Genomic DNA, 24,511 nt, shown 5'->3' with positions numbered 1-24,511 from the left:
TTTATATATAGAATGATCCTAGGGTGGATTCTTGGGGAACACTACTGTCGACCATCCCCCAATCTAAAAAGCAATAATTTACCACAACTTGCTGTTTCGTAATTTTTTAAATCTAGCAGACACTGAGCCTCAATTTTGTGGCACTTCATCAAATCCATATAGGCAACATCTACTGCATTCCTGTCTTCATCATCTTGATTACTTCATCAAGAATTCAATTCAATTACTCAGACATCTGTCTTTTATAAATCCGTGTTGGCACTACAGAACAAACTTCTCCCAGTGATGTTGATTTTTTCCTTGATGACTGTTTCTAAAACCTTACCTTCCCCTGATGTTAAATCTATTGGCCTGCAGTTACTCAGAACATCCTTTCTGGAATAGGGATGTCATATTTGCCACTTTCCAATCCCTTAGCATCCCCCCACCCATATCTAGGTAAATAATGGCAAGCCCATTTGCTATCTCCATGCCTACTTCCTTTAGCAACTTGGAATACAAGCTATCTGGACCAGGCAACTTATCCATTCCAAGCATTCTAAGCCTTTCCAGCAGATTCTGTCTATCAATTTTCACTCTTTCCTTTGTCTCCACCAGCTCTACTTACACTAACATTTTGTCAGCATCCACTTCCTTAGTAAACACGGATAAAAGTATTCATTAAGCTTCTAGCCCCTCCTTTGCGCCTCCAAGCATATACCACCTTCCTTATCGCGAATTGGCCCCTCCACACCTCTCACTAGCCACTTAGTATTTAAATGTCAGTGGAAAAATTTTTGGTTAACTCTCTTTCCTCATTCTTCCTATGCATCACTTCGTATTTCTTTGCATTAAATTTCATCTGCCATGTGCCTGCTCATTTCATCAGTCTTTGTCCTCCTTTTAATAGAATTCAGTCAATTGTTATAAATTGCTCAAGTTTCATACCCAAGATTTATTACATCCCTGAATCCAGCCTATAACTCATTCATATTCCCAATTGAGTAGGACTCGGAAGAGAGTTTGACATCAATATTCTTATATTACCACATCATCCAGGGTCACCAACATGGAGAGTTGACGATGCACTTAAATTCTACCCCTAAAGTAGTCAGAACCGAAGGAGAAAAGTTAACAAAACAGTCCGTTCAGCGATCTCATTTAGACACACTAATCATGGAATAAATTTGATGATTTTTAATAGTTATCTGTATAAATCTAAATTCTGCAATCACTAGAATATTTTTGATTCAGTAGACAATAATAGACAAATTTTGTATAGTAGAAGTGCATAATACAAAAAATATACTACAATGTTGAGGATTTTTGTTCAAACTAGTGTGAAGGATGTTAGTGCTGGAATGGGACATTCACTTGTCAGGATCAAACACTCCCAGGGCAAGTACAGCTCTTGTCAGATACAGAGTAAAGCTCTCTCTCCAAAGCCCCATCAAATACTCCTAGGGCAGATACAGCACAAGTGAAACTCCATTTACAATGTCTCAAGCTCTGAATAATGCAGTGTAACATTTTTCCATTTAATATACCAAAATTCCACTGTTCCTTCTCAGGGAGATTGTCCATCAAGTTCCAGTGCTGGGTCAGGTTTTTTTAAAAAATAGTTAAAGTGATTAAGTTGCCTACTCTCATTTCACAAAGGATCCTGACGGGCAGCACTTAGACCTGCACTGTGATTGGGCTGAATATGAATGTTGGTGGTGGTGTTGGAGGTAACTGATTTATGTGAAATCATCTGTCCAGATCCAAGCTAGTTTCAGGTCATATTATCGAATTGCTTCAAGACATCTTGTGTGCCCAGATCTTCCACACAATTATTGTTGCAGATGTCAGTAGGCTGGATCTGTTGCTTTAGTCACTCGGGTATATTATCCAGTACTAAGGCAGGGAATTGTTCTCCTCCCTCACAAAGTTGGGAATACACTGCTCGATAAAGGTGGTATGGGGACTGCTCTGGAGGCCCGGAGGAAAGCAGAATGGGAAGCAGCTCTTCTGCCATAACCTGGGGAGAGAGAAAGAAAGAGTCAGCACGACTCAAGCCCCTAACTGCATCTTAAATTCCTTTGTTCATTCTATTACATAACAAGTTAAAGGGTATTCACATGCAGATACACTCACCATTTCATTTACTGCACACTACACATTCACGTTTGCCCCCACTCCCGAAACATGATCATTTAATTACATCATGGTTGAACCATTTTAGTCCTTAGCTGCCTATTGCAGCCTCTGCAGTATTCACTGGACAGCGGGATTTGTGGCTGATCGCAGTATCCCAACTACTGCCACAAATGTCCTCAGCTGAGGTGGAACTGGGAGCTCGGCTTGTCTCCGTGGCACGGTACAACAAATGACAACGTAAACCCCAAACAGGCACTGAATAAAAATATTCTGCTATTATTTCAGATTTGAATGCAAAGATTAGATGCATTTAAAAAAAAAATTTACTTCATTCTTACTTGAGTTCAAAGCCAGTGCTCAGAGTGGACCGGTTGGACCCAAATCCATCTCCTTGCTTACTTCACAAATCAAATTCAAATTGAATCCAATCCATGGTCCCCATGAGAGACACAAACAAGATCTAAGCTGACAAGATAAGGCATTGCTTGGGCTTGGGCTTCATCCGATGCTTGATCTCAGCCAAAAAGGCTGAGAAGCATTCTGTTTACATTTTTGGCAACAAAAGGAATAAATTGTTTTCTTGTGAACAAGGATTTTAAAAAAAAATTCCCTAACCTGTTCATCTGACACTATAAACTAAACCTTGCTAAAAGTGGGAACACAACCCATCCAATCAAAAGAGGGAAGTATCACAGTAAAACCGGCTCCCCATGCTTCGGGTCACAAAAGTACCAAGAAGTAGATTTTTCTTCTTGTTTTATGTGATCCTGCTCCTTTTAAATTAATCTGCATTGTGAAAATAAGGCTGCTGCCCATTCACTCCATAACATGAGAGAGTCATTCCTCAATAGCACAAACATAACAGGGAAGTGAAGTAACCCAGTGAAAGATGTCATGACAATGTGGCTTGGCTGACAGAAGTTTCAACAGAGTTGAGTTAAGGCTCAGCAATTGCCTCCTTGAAGAAGAACTTGAGCTGATCCTCTGGTGCAGTATGGAGCTGTGGTTTTGTCTCGGGGTCATTCTTTAGATATGAAGTTGAAGCAAGCTTTGTCTCCTGTTGAGAACATGGAGGAACCCTCAACATTGAAGATGGCAACTGTTCCTCCAAAGATTTGTGGGTTAGGTTAATTGGTCATGCTAAATTGTCCCTTAGTGTCAGGAGGACTAGCAGGATAAATATGTGGGGTTACAGGAATAGGGCCTAGGTGGGATTGTTGTCGGTGCAGGCTCTATTGGCCAAATGACCTCCTTTTGAACTATAGGGATTCTATGATTCCTCCTTCAGCCAACATCACTAAGAAACAAATGAACTGATAATTTGCTTTGAAGATTAGGGCTGCCGTATTTGTCCACATAAGTGTCACTGCATTTTAAAAACAACTTGTTGTAAAAGACATTGGTCAGGGCTCACTTGGAGGACTATGCCCTGGTCTTCTCACATGGTGGGTAATATTGAGACTGTGGAAAAGGTGCAGGAGAGAGCCAGTAGACCAATCATTGAATGATAACAGAAAGTGACCATTTAGCCAATCGAATCTATCCTAGCTCTCTGCAAGAGGAATTTGGTTAGTCTCATTCCACCTCCCTCTCCCTCCTGAATTTCTTTTTGTATTTCCAGTTGCTTATCAAATTCCTTTTCAAAAGCTAAAATTGAATCTGCTACCACAACCTGTGAAGATATAGTTTTGATGTGGAGATGCCGGCGTTGGACTGGGGTAAGCACAGTAAGAAGTCTCACAACACCAGGTTAAAGTCCAACAGGTTTATTTGGTAGCAAATACCATAAGCTTTCGGAGCGCTGCCCCTTCCAGCGCTCCGAAAGCTTATGGTATTTGCTACCAAATAAACCTGTTGGACTTTAACCTGGTGTTGTGAGACCTCTTACCAAGATATAGTTTTGCAGGAAAGGCAAAGCAAAGCAATATGAACTAAAGGGTAAAATTCTCAAAGGAGTGTAGGGACAGAGAGACCTGGGTGCACATGCACAAATATCATTGAAGGTGGCAGGGCAGGTTGTGAAACCAGTTAAAAAGGCATATGGGATCTTGAACTTTATAAATGAATACAAATATTAGAAAGTTACAGCAAACCTTAATAAAACACTTGTTTAGCCTCAGCTCAAGTACTTTGTCCAATTCCGGGTCCCATGCTTGAAGAAGGATGTAAAGACTTTAAGAGTTGGTGCAGAAAAGATTCAGAAAAATGGTTCCAGGGATGAGGGAATTTAGGTAAATAGATAAACTGGAAAAGCTGAGTTGTTTGTGGCTCAGTGGGTATACAGTCTCTGCTGAATCACAAGGTTGTGGGTTAAAGTCCCTCAGCAGGACTTAAGCACAAAAATAAGACTGACATTCCAATGCAGTACTGAGGATTGCTGCATTGTTGGGAGGTGCTGTTATTCAAGTGAGGCATTAAACCGTCTGCTCCCTCAGGTGGTCATATATTGAACAGCAGGGGTAGTGTGTCACTTTTCCCAGTGACCTAGCCAATAATAACCCTTCATTTGACATCACAAAAAACAGATGAACTGCCCATTATCACATTACTGTTTGCTGTGAACAAATCCTACATTATAACAGTGATTACACTTCTAAAATATTCCAGTGGTTGTAAAGCAGATTGTGATAAAAAGCGCTATATAAATACAAGTCATTGTTTCTTCAATTGCCTGATTCAGGTCATAAGCAGAGCTGCTCACTGCCTCAGTAGGCACAGTGTTGTGGGAAAAATTCACTAGTAGTCAGACTTTGAGATTCAGAAAACACAATTTATTCAACGGAGCTCCGTGGAGACAAGGCACAAGTCAGTAGTAGACCTTCTCTCAGTAAAATGTCGGGAGCGGTCCATCTTTATACTCTTTACACAATAGATGGACCGGTGATTTGAACATTATCACATCGTTTTAGGCAGATACAAACAGATACAGACATTTAACATAGTATTGTTCTTATGAATGGGTACATTTCCTATGTCTGTATCTATCAATGGTTGGTTTTGGCTCATTCAGGTGTTAATTGGTTTCCTCGCATTCATATTTTCCTGCTCTTCCTATGGCTAATCTATTCTCTTTGTCTCGGGTTTTCCTTATCTCAAAAGATGTCTCGACCCTTGGCTTGGCTTCCTGAGGTGTTTGTTTACTTGAAGTCACTGTCTGTGATTTAGAAATGGCTTGTCTGTTAGGTTTGATTTAAAGTGATTTCTGTGTCAGTGGAAGCTGGTGTCTGCTTTATGGCTCCTTTCCCAGTTAACTCTTTATGTGCCAGGCAGCCATTTTAAAGTGTGCTTTCCTTATATTTTCCCCTTACACACAGTAATACATTAACTAGGTATTTCCTTGGGTACTTACTCAGGAAAAGCAGTCGGGGTAATTTGGAATCTCTTTCATTGAAAGATCTTGGTTCCAAAATTGCAAATATTAAATGTAGTAGTTCCGATGGAACTTTTAAAAAAACTCATTCGTGGGACATGGACATCGCTGGCTGGGGCTGGCCAGCATTTATTGCCTATCCCTAGTCATCCTTGTTTTGAGGGCAGTTGAAAGTCAACCATATTACTGTGGCTCTGGAGTCACATGTAGACCAGATCAGATAAGGATGGCAGATTTCCTTCTCTAAAGGACATTAGCAAACCAGATGGGTTTTTCCAACAATTGACAATGGTTTCATGGTCATCAGTAGATTCTTAAGTCCAGAAAGTTTTATTGAATTCAAATTCCACCATCTGCCATGGCGGAATTTGAACCTGGATCCCTAGAACATTAGCTGATTAATAGTCTAGTGATAATACTATTAGGCCATCGCCTCCCCAGTAAACTGAGGACTCCCCAGTAACTCAAGAAGCTTGACATCATCCAGGACAAAGCAGCCCGCTTGATTGACACCACATCTACAAACATTCAATCCCTCTACCATCTACGTTCAGTAGCAGCAGTGTGTACTATCTACAAGATGCACTGCAGCAATTCACCAAAGATCCTTAGACAACACCTTCCAAAGCCATGGCCACTTTCATCTAGAAGGACAAGGGCAGCAGATACATGGAAACACCACCACCTGCAAGTTCTCCTCCAAGCCACTCACCGTCCTGACTTGAAAATATATCACCATTCCTTCGCAGTCACTGGGTCAAAATCCTGGAATTCCCTACCTAATGGGATTGTGGGTTAACCCACAGCACGTGGACTGCAGCGATTCAAGAAGGCAGCTCACCGCCACCTTCTCAAGGGCAACTAGGGATGGGCAATAAATGCTGGCCAGCCAGTGACACCTATGTCCCATGAATGAATAAAAAAAAACAGAATTGTGCAGTACCTTTTGAATCTGGATCCGTCTTTGGAGAGTTTGTACTTGAAACCTGAGAGCCTCCATTTCCTTCAGGTCCTGCAGACTGGAATAGAACAGGAGAGGTGCACATTCGCTGCCAAAGCCTTTGCACATTTTGAAGCTCAGCCTCCAGCAGCTCCCAAACTTTAACCAAAATGCCTCAGCTATTATCAAGACAAAAAGTAAAGACATTCAAATGATGAATGGCAAAAATCAAACTGATTCAAAGGGGCTGTCAGCGTACTTAAAAATCATTAAAATTAACAGATTCCATATTCAGATCCTGACTTAATAAATCTCTTGTGACAAGCATTTGTGACAAGCATTTGTGACAAGGATCACGGCAGCCCTGGTAGCTGACTGCTCACCTGCTGTGGTAAAGCCACTTAGATCAAAGCAAGCTCTGCTTGGGCAGTGTTTAATTAGGTCACATCAGCTGTGGAATTACAGACCTCAATCTCTCGTGGGAATTGTCATTCAGGTTTACTGGCACATTTTAGCCAAGGTAATTCAGTATGTGCGAATAAAAGCTGGAGAAACTCAGCTTTATCTGTGACACTGCTTATAATAAAATTGTTCACCAACAATCATCGATTGAAAGATCACTTATACAAGTCACTGCATGTTTTCACAGATTTGTGTTTCATTGGAACATGCAATCGGGCAACGCAGGGGAACTTTAGTTCAGACAGTGGATGGGCTAAAAAGTAATGGTCCTAGAAACTAGCCATACTTAAAGTTGTTGAATCACCAGGTCTGGTGGAATGCTCTGAGAAGCAAGGGAGGAATTGCAGAGGCATTGAAAAGGGACATTGGCACCACAGATAAAAAAATTGGCTAAATGACAGCAAATAAAGCATGGGGGTGAATGGTTGTTTTTTCCTGTTGGGAGTGGGGTATATAATGGGATTCCCCAAAGGTTGGCAGCAGGGCCACTACTTTCTTGAGCTATATTAATGACTTGGATTTGGGTGCGCAGGGCATAATTTCAAAATTTGTGAATGACATAAACTTGGAAGTATTGTGAACTATGAGGAGGGTTAGTAATAGAATTCAAGAGAACATAGGCAGGTTGGTGGAATGGGATGAACAGAGTTAGATGGAATTTATAGTTGAAGTGTGACGGGATACATTTTTGCACTGTTGACATCTCTCTGCACCCCTCACCAGCTGTCCAGCCAACTGAGCTAAACCGAGCCACGACCTAGACCACATTGACTGCAGCAGTTCAAGCAAGTGGCTCACTACCATCTGTTCAAAGGCAGCAAATGCTGGCCCTGCCAGTGTTGCTGACATCCCAATTAATTTTTAAAAATATATAATTCCAAAGAAGATGCAGCGCAGAGAGATTTGGTAAAACAAGTATATGGATATAGATTGTTCAGACAGGGTAGGTGAGAAAGTGGTTAATAAGCATACAGGATCTTGGGGTTTATAAATAGAGGCACAGAGGACAAAATCAAGGAGATTGTGGTGAACCTTTTAAAACATGGGTTGGACATTAACTAGAGTATTGTTCCAATTCTAGGCACAGCACTTTAAAAAGGATATGCAGGTTTTAGAGAGGATGCAGAAAACATTTTTGATATTGGTTTTAGGGATAAGGGTCTTCAGCTAGATAAATGGGAGCTGGCGCTGTTCTTAGAGAAAGGGAAGGTTGAGAAGAAATTTGATAAGAGATGTTTAAAATTATAAAACAAAGGTGGCATGAGGAAAACATAACAACAAAAAAAAACACAATTGCTTAGGATCTGGAACACACTGCCTGAGAATATGGTGGAGGCTTTCAAAAAGGGATTGGGTAATTACCTGAATAGAAAAAAATTACAAGGCTATGAAGAAATGGCGGTGGTGTGGGACTCACTGAATTGCTGTCGCTGAGAGACAGCACAAGCAGAACAGATCGATCGAACAAATTCCTTCTGTGTGGTAACCATTCTACAATTCTATTTACACCATATTTTTAATGTATGTAACACAGGTTGCTTGATGTAACTGGGCCGTGGCAAAGGATCAGAATTCAGGTAAATTAGCAGCTGACGTTTCTGGTGTGGCTTAAAAGATAATATGCTCACCATCTGCAAGCTGCTGAATCTGGTGAACAAGGCTTGATGCAGTATCTTGGCATCTCTCCAGTGTCTGCAGACACCCATATTCATGCTGCCAACTAAGGGGACCTTTGACAAACACAAATACAATTGTTTTCCCTGCATACTATCTGAGGGGGCATAGCACTGAATGAGAACACAGGATTTTTAAAATCAGGAACAGACTAGTGGATCAATTCCCCACCAACACTGGCAATGGAAATAATTGTTTTGGTTTAACTAGTGGATGCTATCTTTGTTTCCCAAACCAAACAAAGTTTAGTTCAAACATTAACAGCTGAGTGGGATTGTTTCATTCAACTTGAAACCTGATTAAATGTCAATTAGAATATAGTAAACATTAGAAATGCAATATACGTATACCAGGAATACAATGAGAATGTCTGCTAATTAATTAATAACGTTTAGCATGAATAGCTTCTCATATAATTAAAGAATCTGCCAATTTGATTAACTACATTCTTGATACTTAAGTTTTCAATTTCATTCAACTTCTCTGCAGCTGAAGGCTTAAAACTTGTTGAAAACCTCAAACTTCTTCAACCAAACTTTTCAACGAATTCCTTTTGTCAAAAAACAATATTTGTGTAAAAACTCAGATGTTGATTACTTTCAAAAACAAAAAATTAATTCAGATGTAAAAAATCAAATAATAGGAGGCAGGCTTCACCAAATATGAAACCTAATTTAATAGATATTATCTGAGTCATGAGTATTTAGAATGTGTGCATCAAATGTACGAATCATCACAATGGAGGAAGATAAATTTGTTGGATGAAAAGAATAATTTACTAACAAAATCAATAAAACAATTTGGTCCAAGATCAAAGACAAAAATTGGTCTCTCTCTCGGAAACAACACTAAGTTTAGCATAGATATTGTTTCATTTACCTCCAGTCCAACCCTTTCCCTCCATCACATCCTTTCTTGTTTGCCTATTTTAATATGTGTTCCTGTGAAATGTCCTCTATTTTGCTAACACATATCTTTTCCTCCTTCCTATATCCTTAGTTTTGAAATCAGTATTCACTGGACAGTCTGCTATCCAACTCATTCTGCCCAGGGACTCTGATACTGGAACCCCTTTTTGTCTCTGTCTCCCTGTTTGCAACTTATAAGCTTGGCTTCACCCAACTGGTTTCTTGATTTACCTCCTCTCCCCTTTTGCATCTTGGTGGATGACCTCCTCCAAGGATCCTGTCCTATCACCATAGTTCTTCAATATGAAAAAGGTGCAGTGGCCAATGTATTCAACAGAATCTGGAAATTATGCAAAATTTCTCCCCCATTGCTTCAACTCACCTATACCAATAGGTGAAAGTGTATCATCCTTGCAGATGAACCAGCACTCTCACTAAGTACATGGTGCGGAGACTTCCCCTGTTGCTTGCAAGTATATAGTCTAGGAATGTGATTCCTCTTTTGTCTTCCGGGAACTATAAGTTTTCAAGTCTGAGACAGAGAAATTGTCCTTTTGTATAACGTGTGCTTGGCCTCTAAGTATCTATCCCCATGGCAACATAAAATAAATTGTAGATAACTTATTAAGGACATACCTGAAGAATTGAGCAGTGGGTCAGTGTGGACATATTGGTCAATACATCTGTAAAACTCACGAATATTGTCCAATTGTTCTTCAATCTGTGCATAATTTACAGTTGGGAGCTGTGAATGGAACTTCACTCTGAGGTTCAGGAAAAGTTTTACGTTTTGTCATGTATTTCTCTTAATTACACTGGTATGTCAATTGAATGTCTGATTGTATTCAAATGACAGCATTAACTGGGAATTCACTATATATAGGAGCATGCACCAGGGGGACAAGAGTGCATCATCATTATCCCCTAGAATGTTATTTTAATTTAAATTCATAAGATTCCTTTAAAGTTTTTTTGTTTTTGTTTTGCTCGGATAGTAGCACCACTTGCAAATTGTGCACTGAATTAGTGTTAGGTGCACAAAAGGGATATACCTCGGAACTAACTGAAACTGATTATTGGGCTTGGATGTGCATGTTCGTAATGTGTATCTCTGTAAATAAAAACTTATAAATGTTTAAAATTTAGGTTCAAGTTCTATCCTTCATCATAATAAATAACAGAAAATGCTGGAAAAACTCAGTCGGTCTGGCAGCATCTGTGGAGAGAGAAACAGAGTTAATGCTTCAAGTCCGTGTGATTCTTCTTCAGATTCGGAGAGATGTGATGGATTTTATACTGTTTAAGAGGGGAATGGAGCAGGTGGGGCAAAATAGGTCAAGGATAGATGGAAGTTTGGAAAGATTTGACAAAGATGTCATTGGCACAAGGCAAAGGGAGTATTACAGAATAAAGAGGGTGTTGTTAATGATATAAAAGGTGGGAAAGCAGAATGTGTTAACAGCAGAACAAGGGTCAGTGCTCTGTGAAAACAATACTGAAGTACAAGCGATAGATGGCCCTGTGGGGTGGTGGGGGAGGGTGCTCTTGAAACAAAACAAATTGGATTTAAAAAGGGGGATCAAGGTGGAGGAACAAGTTTATGATCCAAAGCTGTTGAGCTCGATGTCAAGTCCAGGAGGTTGTAAGTGCCTAATTGGAAGATGAGGTGCTATTGTCCAGTTTGCATTGGGCTTCCCTGGAACATTGCAGCATACTAAGAACTGACATGTGGGTGAGAACTAGATGGTGAGAAATGACAAACGACAGGAAGGTAAGGGTCATGTCTGTGGACTGAGTGAAGGTGTTCTGCAAAGCTGTCACCCCACTCTGCGTTTAGTCTCCCCAGTGTACAGGAGACCGCATTGGGAGCAGTAAATACAGTAAACCAAATTGAATGAGATGCAAGTGAAACGTTGCTTCACCGGAAAGGAGTGCTTGTGGCCTTGGATGGTGAGGAGGCAGGAGGTAAAATGACAGGTGTTGCAATTTCTCCAATTGCATTTGAAAGTGTCCGGGGAAGGGATGAGGAGTTGGGGGTGATGGAGGAGTGGACCAAGGTCTCAGAGAGGGTGCAATCCCCCCAGAATGCTGACAGGGGTGGGAGGAGGTAAAAGGGTGTTTGGTGATGACATCCTGCAGCAGTTGGGGGAAATGGTGGAGGATGATCCTTCGAATGTAAAGGCTGGTGGGGTGAAAAGTGAGGACAAGGGGGACCTTATCATGGTTCTGGGAGGGAGGGGAGAGGTGAAGGCAGAGGTGTGGGAGATGGGTTGGATGTGCTTGTGCACTCTGTCACTAGTGGGTGGGAACCGTTGGTTTAGGAAAAAGGCATGTTAGAAATATTGCTTTGGAAGGTAACATCATTGGATCAGATGCGATAAAGATGGAGAAACCGGGAGAGTGGGATGGAATCTTTACAGGAAGCAGGGTGTATAGCTGTGGGATTTGGTGGGCTCGTAACGAATACTGGTGGTCAGTCTATCAGCAGAAATTCAAACAGAGCGGTCAAGGAAGAAAAGGGAAGTGTTGGAGATAGACCATGTGAGGGTGAGAGAGGTGTTGAAACAAAATTGATCATTTTTTCCAGGTTCAAATGAGAGCACCAAGTGATACTAAAACAGTCAAAAATATAATGGAAGAACAGTTGTTGGAGGGGGCCGGAGTAGGACTGGAACAAGGAATACTCCACATATCGGTCGAGAGTTTCAAGTTTTTAGGTGTCCAGATCACCAACAACCGGTCCTGGTCCCCCCCCATGCCAACACTATAGTTAGGAAAGCCCACCAAAGCCTCTTCTTTCTCAGAAGACCAAGGAAATTTGGCATGTCCACTACAACTCTCACCAACCTTTACAGATGCACCATAGAAAGCATTCTTTTTGGTTGTATCACAGCTTGATATGGCGCCTGCCGTGCTCAAGACCGCAAGAAACTACAAAGGGTCGTGAATAAAGCCCAGTCCATCACGCAAACCAGCCTCCCATTCATTGACTCTGTGTACACTTCTCATTGCCTCAGAAAAGTAACCAGCATAATTAAAGACCCCACACACCCCAGACATACTCTCTTCCACTGGGAAAAAGATACAAAATTCTGAGGTCATGTACCAGCCGATTCAAGAACAGCTTCTTCCCTGCTACCATCAGACTTTTGAATGGACCAACCTTGCACTAAGTTGATATTTCTCTACATCTTAGCTATGACTGTAACACTACATTCTGCACTTTCTCCTTTCCTTCTCTATGAACGGTATGCTTTGACTGTATAGCGTGTAAGAAACAATACTTTTCACTGTATGAAGAGTGAGTAGATTCAATCTCTGTGATAGGATACGGCTGACTGGAGTCTTTGCATGAAGCTTGCTTTCTCTTGGATCTCTTCAGTGTCACTTGTGGACACTTTCCCCCACAAGCTAGAAAACAACAACAGAATCAAAGATAGATGTTCGCCCACGTGCATCTCCCCGAACTCTTGCAAAGTTGTCATGGTTGGGATTTTCCCACGAGGCAATTCCATCTGGAATATTAGAGGGACAATTAGGGAGAATTTCAGAATTTGGAGTGAAGTGGAGATGGAAAGGGCCTTCACCCAGACTAAAAGTACACGGGGTGGGGGTGAATCCTGCTGATCACTCCTCCTTTCTGTTCAGCCAGCAAATAATGGGGAGGTAGAGAAGCATTCTGTGTAGCCCTCTTCTTCCTGCTCCACCTTGCTGGGAAAAGTCATTGTCTGAAGGAGGGGGAGATGATGACAGTGGTTATGTCATTGGCTTAGTAATCTAAAGGCCCAAGCTAATGCTCTGGGGACATAGTTCAAATCTCAGCATGGCAACTTGTGCGGGAATTGAATGAAAAATTAACCGATTGTTGTAAAAACATCTGGCTCAATAGAAGAAAATAGAGGCCCTTTTAGGAAAGAAAATCTGCTACCCTCACTTGGTCAGGCCTACCTATGAATCTAGGTCCTCAGAAATGTGGCTGACTATGAAATGGCCGAGCAAGTCACTCAGTTCAAGAGCAATTCAGGGTGGGCAACCAATGCTGACCTTGCCAGTGGTGCCCGCATTCCATGAAATTATTTTAAAAATGTCAAAATATTTCTTTACAAAACCCCAAAACATCAAAATCTGGGGAGATGAGGTGTCAGGTTCCCCTTGGGGTGAGCTTGTGTTCAGCTTCTACTGCTCTGTTCCCAAGGTTCTGCTTACCGTTCATTTCTGCTTCGCTGCTTTCTCCACTCTAAAGGAAGTTTCAGCACTGACCTGTGAAGGTTTAAGATGATTTACAGTTTGCAGAAAGTACATCAATATCCATCCAGTATAATCATGTCAACAGAGAGAAGCTGTTAAATTCTCAAGCTACAAAAAAAAACAGAAGAGCCGAACTCAGCCGGCTACATGCGAATCTGCAGAAAATCTAAGTTGCTCCTTCTCCTCACTGATGTACACTCTCCCCCATTGCCGAACACACTGACATTTGAACCAGTTGCTGCCCCCACATGACTTTGTCCCCGCTATCTTCTCCAGACTTAAATCCCCTTGCACACTTTTCAGTTCTTGAACACTGGCTTTCAATGTACCACTCCTCTCTCTGCCCAATCTTCAGCAGTCTCAATCTTAACTCTATGAATCATCGTCTTTAGGCCCCTTGCTACCTTTAAGAAAAGCTTGGCAAAGCTTAAATGATCTCCCACAAAGTCTAACACCTGTTCCTTATTTTCTCTGTGAAACACCCAAGGACATATCAATAGAAGGTGTTTGTTGACAGGAGCACTGAGGCCGCAGTTACACTTGTTAAAAAAAAATCAAAGTTAAAATAAACTAAATAAATGTGCAAAATAATTATAGTTCAAGTCCTTATTTTTTTTTGGATTAGTTACATTTGATCTTAAACCTGGACCTTGAGCACCACCTGATGGCTGATTGAGCAACTGCAGCTGCTGTGTGATACTGAGCCTGACGCTGCAGCAGCTGCAAGTCAGATTCCTTGGTCTCTGTTTAATTTATTGGATACACCATTGCAGCATTATGGGAAATATAACTACCCACAGCAACCCTGGAGAGGAAAGCAGGGCTCCTCCTCAGCATCTTAGACAAGATGTGGAGATGCCGGCGTTGGACTAGAGTAAGCACAGTAAGAAGTCTCACAACACCAGGTTAAAATCCAACAGATTTATTTGGTAGCACAAGCCACAAGCTTTCGGAGCACGGCCCCTTCATTGGGTGAGTGGGAGTTCTGTTCACAAACAGGACATATAAAGACACAAACTCAATTTACAAAATAATGGTTGGAATGCAAGTCTTTACAGGCAATCAAGTCTTAAGGGTACAGACAATGTGAGTGGAGAGAGGCTTAAGCACAAGTTAAAGAGATATGTATATTCTCCAGCCAGAACAGTTAGTGAGATTTTGCAAGCCCAGGTAAGTCGTGGGGGTTACAGATAGTGTGACATGAACCCAAGATCCCAGTTGAGGCCGTCCTCACATGTGCAGAACTTGACTATCAGTTTCTGTTCAGCGATTCTGCGTTGCCGTGTGTCATGAAGGCCGCCTTGGAGAACGCTTACCCGAAGATCAGAGGCTGAATGCCCGTGACTGCTGAAGTGTTCCCCAACAAGAAGAGAACACTCCTGTCCGGTGATTGTCAAGCGGTGTTCATTCATCTCTTGTCAGAGCGTCTGCATGGTCTCCCCAATGTACCATGCCTCGGGACATCCTTTTCTGCAGCGTATCAGGTAGACAACATTGGCCGAGTTGCAAGCGTATGTAACATGTACCTGGTGGATGGTGTTCTCACGTGAGATGATGGCATCCGTGTCGATGATCCGGCACGTCTTGCAGAGGTTGCTGTGGCAGGGTTGTGTGGTGTCGTGGTCACTGTTCTCCTGAAGGCTGGGTAGTTTGCTGCAGACAATGGTCTGTTTGAGGTTGTGCGGTTGTTTGAAGGCAAGAAGTGAGGGTGTGGGGATGGCCTTGGCGAGACGTTCGTCTTCATTGATGACATGTTGAAGGCTCCGGAGAAGATGTCGTAGCTTCTCCGCTCCGGGAAGTACTGGACGATGAAGGGTACTCTGTCCGCCATGTCCCGTGTTTGTCTTCTGAGGAGGTCAGTGCAGTTTTTCGCTGTGGCGCGTCGGAATGTCGATCGATGAGTCGAGCGCCATATCCTGTTCTTATGAGGGCATCTTTCAGCATCGGGAGGTGTCTGTTGATCCTCCTCATCTGAGCAGATCCTGTGTATAAGGAGGGCTTGTCCGTAGGGGATGGCTTCTTTAATGTGTTTAGGGTGGAAGCTGGAGAAGTGGAGCATCGTGAGGTTATCTGTGGGCTTGCGGTACAATGAAGTGCTGAGGTGACCGTCCTTGATGGAGCTGTGTGTGTCCAAGAATGCAACCGATTCCAGACAGTAGTCCATGGTGGGATGGAACTTGTTGATGTCATCATATAGTTGTTTCAGTGATTGTTCGTCATGAGTCCAAAGGAAGAAAATGTCATTGATGTATCTAGTGTATAGCATCGGTTGAAGGTCCTGTGCGGTGAAGAGGTCTTGTTCGAACCGGAGTATGAAGATGTTGGCATATTGTGGTGCGAATTTGGTCCCCATGGCTGTTCCGTGTGTTTGGATGAAGAACTGGTTGTTGAAGGTGAAGACGTTGTGGTCCAGGATGAAGTGGATGAGTTGTAAAATTGCATCTGGAAACTGGCAGTTGTCGGCGTTGAGTACTGAGGCAGTTGCAGCAATGCCACTGTCGTGGGGGATGCTGGTGTAGAGTGCCGAGACATCCATTGTGACGAGGAGTGCTCCTGGTTCAACTGCTCCATGTGTGCTGAGTTTCTGTAGGAAGTCTATAGTGTCACGACAAAAGTTGGGGGTTCTTTGTACAATGGGTTTCAGGATGCCCTCGACATAGCCGGAGAGGTTCCCATTGCCTGATACATTGGGACGGCCGGGTGTGTTGGCCTTGTGTATCTTCGGGAGGCAGTAGCCATCTCCAACGCGGGTAGTACATGGGATGAGAGCATGGAGGGTGCTCTGAAGGTCCGCATCAAAGGTCTTGATCAGTCTGTTGAGTTGACGCGTGTGTTCTTTGGTCGGATCTGCAGGTAAATGCCTGTAGTGTTCCACAGCAACCTCCACAAGACGTGCCGGATCATCGACACGGATGCCATCATCTCACGTGAGAACACCATCCACCAGGTACACGGTACATACTCTTGCAACTCGGCCAACGTTGTCTATCTGATACGCTGCAGGAAAGGATGTCCCGAGGCATGGTACATTGGGGAGACCATGCAGACGCTACGACAACGGATGAATGAACACCACTCAACAATCACCAGGCAAGAGTGTTCTTTTCCTGTTGGGGAACACTTCAGCAGTCACGGGCATTCAGCCTCTGATCTTCAGGTAAGCGTTCTCCAAGGCGGCCTTCACGACACACTACAACGCAGAATTGCTGAGCAGAAACTGATAACCAAGTTCCGCACACGCGAGGACGGCCTCAACCGGGATCTTGGGTTCATGTCACACTATCTGTAACCCTCACAACTTACCTGGGCTTGCAAAATTTCACTAACTGTCCTAGCTGGAGACAATACACATCTCTTTAACCTGTCCTTAACCCTCTTTCCACTCACATTGTCTGTACCTTTAAGACTTGATTACCTGTAAAGACTCGCATTCCAGCCATTATTTTGTAAATTGAGTTTGTGTCTATATACGCCCTGTTTGTGAACAGAACTCCCACTCACCTGATGAAGGGGCAGTGCTCCAAAAGCTTGTGGCTTGTGCCACCAAATAAACATGTTGGACTTTAACCTGGTGTTGTGAGACTTCTTACTCATCTTAGACAAGACACTGGGATTGTGAATGAGGGCTTTTACCTAGAACACATGCCACAGCAGGTGGCACAGTGGTTAGCACTGAGGCCTCACAGCACCAGGAACCAAGGTTCAATTCCAGCCTCGGGTCACTGTCTGTGTGGAGCTTGCACATTCTCCTTATGTCTGCGTGAGTTTTGCCCGGGTGCTCCGCTTTCCTCCCACAGTTCAAAGGCGTGCAGGTTAGGTTGATTGGCCATGCGAAATTGACCCTCAGTATCAGGGGGATTAGCAGGGTAACTACATGTGGTAATGGGGACAGGGCCTGGGTGGGATTGCTGTCAGTGCAGGCTCGATGGGCCAAATGGCCTCTTCTGTACTGTAGGGATTCTAGGATTCACTGCCATCAAAACAAGAAACACAGAACAACAAGAAAAATTAAAACAGAAGGAATGGGCATTTGGTCTGGTGGAGGGGTTACAACAGATTCACTCAGCCCATGTGCCTCAGCCATAGTAAATTCACTTTCACATTTGCGTCCTCTACATTCTTTCCTGTCAAATAAAGTCTCTGATCAAATTAAGTACCTTATTTAGATCTTCAATGCAAATTACTCAATTTGTAGACAGACGTAAAATACAGCAAGTCAGAACAAAAGAGGAGATACCCCAGGTCTGCATCCGAAATATTAAACCTCAGAGACCAAACAGACGAGTACTTGTTTAAAAAAAAAATGCAACTAAAAGGTAAATTTCCAAGCCTCTTACCCATTTTCCTGAAGAGTGAATAATTTGGGTTTCTCCGTGGAAGAGTTTGCAGTTTGGGGCATGTTTCTGTCGGAAGCACTCAATTGCACAGATTCCTTGATCCGATTGACTCTCTGCTGGTTTATGACAGCGAAAGCCAAGGTGGGAGCAGTGTCTGTATTTTCAGGAGTCAGTACACTGTGTGACGTGACTGTCCTTGGAGCAACATCTGTACCTGGCGGAATATTTACACCATGAGATATCACTGTCCTTGGAGCTGATTTTATGGACTGGAGCCTGTTTTGTCGAGTTCTGCTTCCTGCCCGGTCAACAGAGTCAGGCTGTTTTGTATGTCTCTTGGCAGCAGTTTGAACTACGCTTGACTGAGTGTGCAATGAGCCTCGAGCTAACTGTCTCACTGCCGATGGCACCAACTTTCTTCTCACTTCCAGTTTGGTTTTATATGGGACCTTCAACGTATAAGATACTGGTTTGCTGGAGGAGATGGTCTGTGCTGTGATTCCCCTCCCAGTAAGCCTATCAGTTAAGTTACTCAGTTGAGTAACACTCTCCTTACACTCTGGTGCTGCCACTTTTCCACCAACTTTGTTCATGTTGGCACCTGCTACTTTGTTCTTAGCATTTGACTGCAGTGACCTGAATAAAACATCTGCTGAATGTTTATCTCCATAGTTGGATGTTGGTGGCTGTTTGGCAGCACCATATCCAGCGTCAGTTGGCACTGTGCTGCCCTTGGGGATGTGTGGTTGGATCAGCTCCGTCTCAAGCATGTTATGATGGGTTTGTCGGATCCGTAGGGCTTTGGCCAGAGCTCTGTTCAACACCTCGAGCTCCTGCAGCTCCTCAGAACTACAGTCATGGTCTGGAAAGAAGAACAGAAAAATGAATCAAGCTCCGAATTCAGGCTCTCAAATGCACTGTGTTTAAACAGAATGTTAAACTCCGCGACTTGTCAATCATCGTAATCATCCAATAGACCAATAGTCTTCAGAACCCTCTGCCCATCTTTTTTCATTGGCCCTCAGGATCCTCTGTCCATCATCCCACAGCATTCCTTTTTCTTTAGTCACTGGGGAGACTCTGGAATGGAAACTTGGCCAGTGGGGGGGGGGGGGGGGGGGGGGGGAGATTTGCTCTGTGCGATTTGTTCTATAACTTTATTTGTTACATATTGCAGATGGTAAATTGCCCAGTGACCATTCAAGACATCAGTCTGCAAATGGAGGAATGAAGGGAGAATGACAATAAACGTAAAGAATCCCACTCTCCAAGAATAGCTGTGCACAGGTGGAACGTATATTTAATCCAAAGAGATAGACTGTGGGAATTAAGAGTTAAGCAATTCTTGTTCTACCATTGGGCATCATTGTTCAAAAGAAGTTTAAACATTACCTCTTACAACAAGGTTGGGAGAATCTTGTAAATAAAAAGATGTAATTAAACCAGGGATGAGGTCTCTGAACGGGAACATTGGAACTCCCTGTGGTACTGAGTTTGACTCCCAAACAAAAAAAACTTTTTTGTTTAAAAATAGAAAATGCTTGTTGAACTTCTCAAGGTAAAGAACATTATTGTTAAGAAATGCAGAAAATCATCAGTCACAGAGCATGTCAACTTGAACAAAACATTTTAACAAGTGAATGAAAAAAAAAGGAGAAAGCTTCAGTTAGTATTAGGTAAACTAAGGAGTCACATCACAATGCAGATAAAATCATGCGCTGGAGAGAAAAAGGAAAAAGAAACAATTGCGTGAGATCAGTAAACAAGCTGGACATGTGTAGTCTCTGTGAGAAGCAGAGATTACAGGATGTGAGATTACTGACTACATTACCAGAATGTGTGAATAAATTAGACACCATGTTAACATTTAAGACTAGGCTTGATAGGAGGATGAAAGGATATGGGGACAGAATGGGATTAAGATACTGCTTGTGGATAAATACCAACATGGACTGGTGGGGCCAAAGACCCTGTTTCTATACTGTACAGGAATAGAGTCGACGAACAGTATAGCCTACTCCTGTTACCGTGAAGCTCTATGCAAAATAAAATCTGTGGTATAGCAGATGCACGGATCACAAGCCCAAGGAGTTTATGCAGATAATATGAGGCAGTGGTTACACTACAAATGGAGTATAGTGTTCAGTTTTATCCAGGATATTTACCAAAAAACTGAATGCTTGAGCCTGGTTTAAGAAAGTGCAATGAGGAAGAAGCAGCTAAGTTCTTAGTTTTCAGAATTCATGAAATAAGATTTTTTTTGGAATTCTTTGGAACCAAAGTAACAGAACAAGCTATTAAAAGGCAACTATTGCAGCAGATGTTGAGAAAGCAGAAAGGTGGTGTTACCATCAGCCAAAAAAAGGCAACCCTTTGAGATAGTTTTCAGGTTCCTAAAATACACACTTTCCCCCATAAGAGATCCCTGGAAGATTCTCAGCCAGGCACACCTGTCTTGATGGCAGTGGCTCCATCCTTCACTGGACTCTCTCCAGCACAGGGATTCCTGAGAATAAACATCAACAAAGCCTTAATAAACATGAAATGCTGCAACTGAATTTGTCTTTATTTACCCAAATGAGTTGATGATTTGGGCACAATGATACTTTGCCTAAACATTCCTGACTATACACAGGACTTCAAACAGGAGACCAAGGAATTTGATTTAAGATGGGGCTCAACCACACCCTGAACCAAAGCTAAATTTTAAAAAGGATTGGTGTAAAATTCTTCTATGCATGAAATTAAAAAAATTAAGAGTAGCACAGTGTTTGCCATTTTACATTCACACCAACTTCTGTGCTAAACTTGCATGTGGAACAACTCTTAGAATCTTAGAAACCCTACAGCACAGAGAAAGGCCATTCGGCCCATCGAGTCTGCACCGACCACGATCCCACCCAGACCCTACCCCCATATCCCTACACACTTACCCACTAATCCCTCCAACCTACACATCCCAGGACACTAAGGGCAATTTTTAACCTGGCCAATCAACCTAACCCGCACATCTTTGGACTGTGGGAGGAAACCGGAGCACCCGGAGAAAACCCACGCAGACACGAAGAGAATGTGCAAACTCCACACAGACAGTGACCCGAGCCGGGAATCGAACCCAGGTCCCTGGAGCTGTGAAGCAGCAGTGCTAACCACTGTGCTACCGTGCCGCCCAACTGTACTCCTTTGAATTTTGATGTCAAGAAATTAAGTGCATTTCATTTCTGAATATATATGGTTCAGAGATCAGTCGAAAACGGTTTACAATTACATTGCTCCTTTGAATTAGACAGACACCAGGATACAATAGATTTTAATAATCCCATTCTCCTGACAGGAGAGTGAGTTAGAATCATAGAATCCGACAGTGCAGAAGGAGGCCATTCAGCCCATTGAATCTGCACCTACCACAATCCCACCCAAGCCCTATCCCCATAACTCCATGCATTTACTCTAGCTAGTCCCCCTGACATTATTTAGCATGGCCAATCCACCTAACCCGCACATCTTTGGACTGTGGAAGGAAACCAGAGCACCCAGAGGAAACCCACGCAGACACGGGGAGAATGTGCAAACTCCACAGAGACAGTGACTCAAGCTGGGAATCGAACCGGGTCCCTGGCACTATGAGGCAACAGTGCTAACCACTGTGCCGCCCATGTTGGAATCCAATCCAAGACCTCCGCTTTCCCATACACAAGGTGCAAATATGCTGTCCAGAACCTGAGAGTGAGGAGAGAATCCTGCCTCTGGAGAAGGTAGGGAGAAACCAATCTCTGGGGAAAAGGACTGGCTGAGTTGAATTCCCTTTTTCTGATCATGTATATTTCTATTATTAGAGGACAATGGGGCATTATACATTCCACATAATTGAATTAAAGTAAATTGGACAGTCGTACCAAGGTTTCAGCAGCTTGCGATAACTCTTTAGCTCAGCTTCGAGCTTTCTCTCCTCCTCCGTACACTCCTTAATGGCTTCATCCAGTAATGAGGAAAGCCTATAAAACATTCAACCATTAGATACCTCTGAAAAAACCAAAGCAAAACCCGTCTCATCACCAAGACAATTTGATCCTGAACATACCTGCATTTGAAATAGTCAATGTCCTCCCAAAGCTTGAACAAAAAATAAATTATATCTATATAATCAGGATGGGGCTCGTATTTAGAAAAACAGATAGTGAAGAACATAAGAAATAGAAGAAGGTCATTCAATATGATCACGGCTAATTTCTACCTTAGCTCCATTTCCCTTCTGCTCCCCATATTCCTTGATTTCCCAAGAGACCAAAAAATCTTCTCGGTCCTGAATATATTCAGCGATGAGCATCCACAGTCTTTGGTGGTAGCAAATTCCAAACATTCACAACTCGCTGAGTGAAGAAATTCCTCCTTCTTTCAATATAAATGATTGACCCCTTGTCCCAAAACTGTGTCCCCATGTTTTACAATCTCTGTTTTACAATGGCTGTCCTGTCTGGAGACAGTACACATCTCTGTAACCTGTGCTTAATGCTCCCTCCAGTCACATTGTCTGTATCTTTAAGACCTGGTTGGCTGTAGGGATTCGCATTCTGATCAGTATTCTGTAACTTGATTTTGTGTCTCTGTGCCCTGTTTGAGAGCAGATATCCACTCCATCTGACGAAGGAGCAGCGCTCCGAAAGCTAATGGTATTTGCTACCAAATAAACCTGTTGGACTTTAACCTGGTGTTATTAAAACTCTTACTGTGTTTACCCCAGTCCAACGCCGGCATCTCCACATCATTACAATCTCCAACCAGGGGAAACAACATTTCAGTCATTTCAATTAGATCACCTCTCATTCTTCAATCTGACAGAGCTCAGCACTTAGGGAGGGTCTGTACTGAGAGAGGGTCTGTACTGAGAGAGGGTCTGTACTAAGAGAGGGTCTGTCCTGAGAGGGAGCGCTGCACTGTTTGAGGGCCAGTACTGAGGAAACAGCATTGCTCTGTCGGAGGGACAATACTGAGGAAGTACCACACTGTTGGAGATGGATCATTCCAACGAGATATTAAACTGAGCCTGTCTGTTTGTCTTGGGTGAATGCAAAAGGTCCCACACCACCCTTTTTCACGGGCGAACACGGTGGGTGTTCATTGTCCTAACCAACATTTATCCCAGCAGCAACACCACTAAACAGTTTATCCGGTCATTATTACATAGAACATAGAAAGCCACAGCACAAACAGGCCCTTCGGCCCACAAGTTGCGCCGATCACATCCCCACCTCTAGGCCTATCTATAGCCCTCAATCCCATTAAATCCCATGTACTCATCCAGAAGTCTCTTAAAAGACCCCAACGAGTTTGCCTCCACCACCACCGACGTCAGCCGATTCCACTCACCCACCACCCTCTGAGTGAAAAACTTACCCCTGACATCTCCTCTGTACCTACCCCCCAGCACCTTAAACCTGTGTCCTCTCGTAGCAACCATTTCAGCCCTTGGAAATAGCCTCTGAGAGTCTACCCTATCCAGACCTCTCAACATCTTGTAAACCTCTATCAGGTCACCTCTCATCCTTCGTCTCTCCAGGGAGAAGAGACCAAGCTCCCTCAACCTATCCTCATAAGGCATGCCCCCCAATCCAGGCAACATCCTTGTAAATCTCCTCTGCACCCTTTCAATGGCTTCAACATCTTTCCTGTAATGAGGTGACCAGAACTGCGCGCAGTACTCCAAGTGGGGTCTAACCAGGGTCCTATAAAGCTGCAGCATTATCTCCCGACTCCTAAACTCAATCCCTCGATTAATGAAGGCCAGTACGCCGTACGCCTTCTTGACCGCATCCTCCACTTGCGAGGCCGATTTAAGAGTCCTATGGACCCGGACCCCAAGGTCCTTCTGATCCTCTACACTGCTAAGAATGGTACCCTTCATATTATACTGCTGCTTCATCCCATTGGATCTGCCAAAATGGATCACCACACACTTATCCGGGTTGAAGTCCATCTGCCACTTCTCCGCCCAGTCTTGCATTCTATCTATGTCTCGCTGCAACTTCTGACATCCCTCCAAACTATCCACAACACCACCTACCTTGGTGTCGTCAGCAAACTTACCAACCCATCCCTCCACTTCCTCATCCAGGTCATTTATGAAAATGACAAACAGCAAGGGTCCCAGAACATTGATATGTGGGAGGCTGCTGTGTACAAATTAGTTGGCGCCTTTCCTAAACTACAACATTTCAAACACACTCCACAGTTTGCACTTTGGGATGTGAAAGGCGCTACAGAAATAGAGGCCGCTGTCAAGGGAGCGGGCAGATTGCGCGATCTGGGGAACGGAGCGGATTACCTCTGTGCCCGGGAGGTCGGCACCATTGCCGGGGAGCGGAATCAGCCTTCCGCAGGCCCGGGATCGGACCCGTATCCGGCAACTGTTGCTAAGGAGCGCATCGCGCAGCCGCCACAAAGTGTCGCTAGAACC

The 24,511-nt window shown here is 43.3% G+C and overlaps 1 protein-coding gene across 4 annotated transcripts; it reads right to left on the bottom strand.

Moving 5' to 3' along the window:
* Positions 1 to 1,154: 1,154 nt before the first annotated feature.
* Positions 1,155 to 24,511, bottom strand: tedc2 (tubulin epsilon and delta complex 2). Of its 4 annotated transcripts, none has more exons than XM_078240425.1 (10): positions 24,380 to 24,511; positions 21,954 to 22,052; positions 20,464 to 20,563; positions 18,058 to 18,919; positions 13,679 to 13,732; positions 12,805 to 12,883; positions 10,109 to 10,229; positions 8,519 to 8,620; positions 6,432 to 6,607; positions 1,155 to 1,999 (listed from the first exon to the last, which is right to left on the bottom strand). In XM_078240425.1, the coding sequence occupies exons 3-10, from the start codon at positions 20,471 to 20,473 to the stop codon at positions 1,853 to 1,855; spliced, it is 1,551 nt and encodes a 516-aa protein (XP_078096551.1). In that variant the 5' UTR covers positions 20,474 to 20,563; positions 21,954 to 22,052; positions 24,380 to 24,511; the 3' UTR covers positions 1,155 to 1,852. The 4 variants fall into 4 exon arrangements, with proteins under 4 accessions (XP_078096551.1, XP_078096547.1, XP_078096550.1 ...); XM_078240421.1 differs by having other exon boundaries at positions 20,508 to 20,563; positions 24,380 to 24,478; XM_078240424.1 differs by having other exon boundaries at positions 20,407 to 20,563; positions 24,380 to 24,445.

Source organism: Mustelus asterias, chromosome 23 (genome assembly GCF_964213995.1).
Source record: "Mustelus asterias chromosome 23, sMusAst1.hap1.1, whole genome shotgun sequence".
NCBI lineage: Eukaryota > Metazoa > Chordata > Chondrichthyes > Carcharhiniformes > Triakidae > Mustelus > Mustelus asterias.
This window is presented reverse-complemented; position numbering and strand designations above follow the sequence as displayed.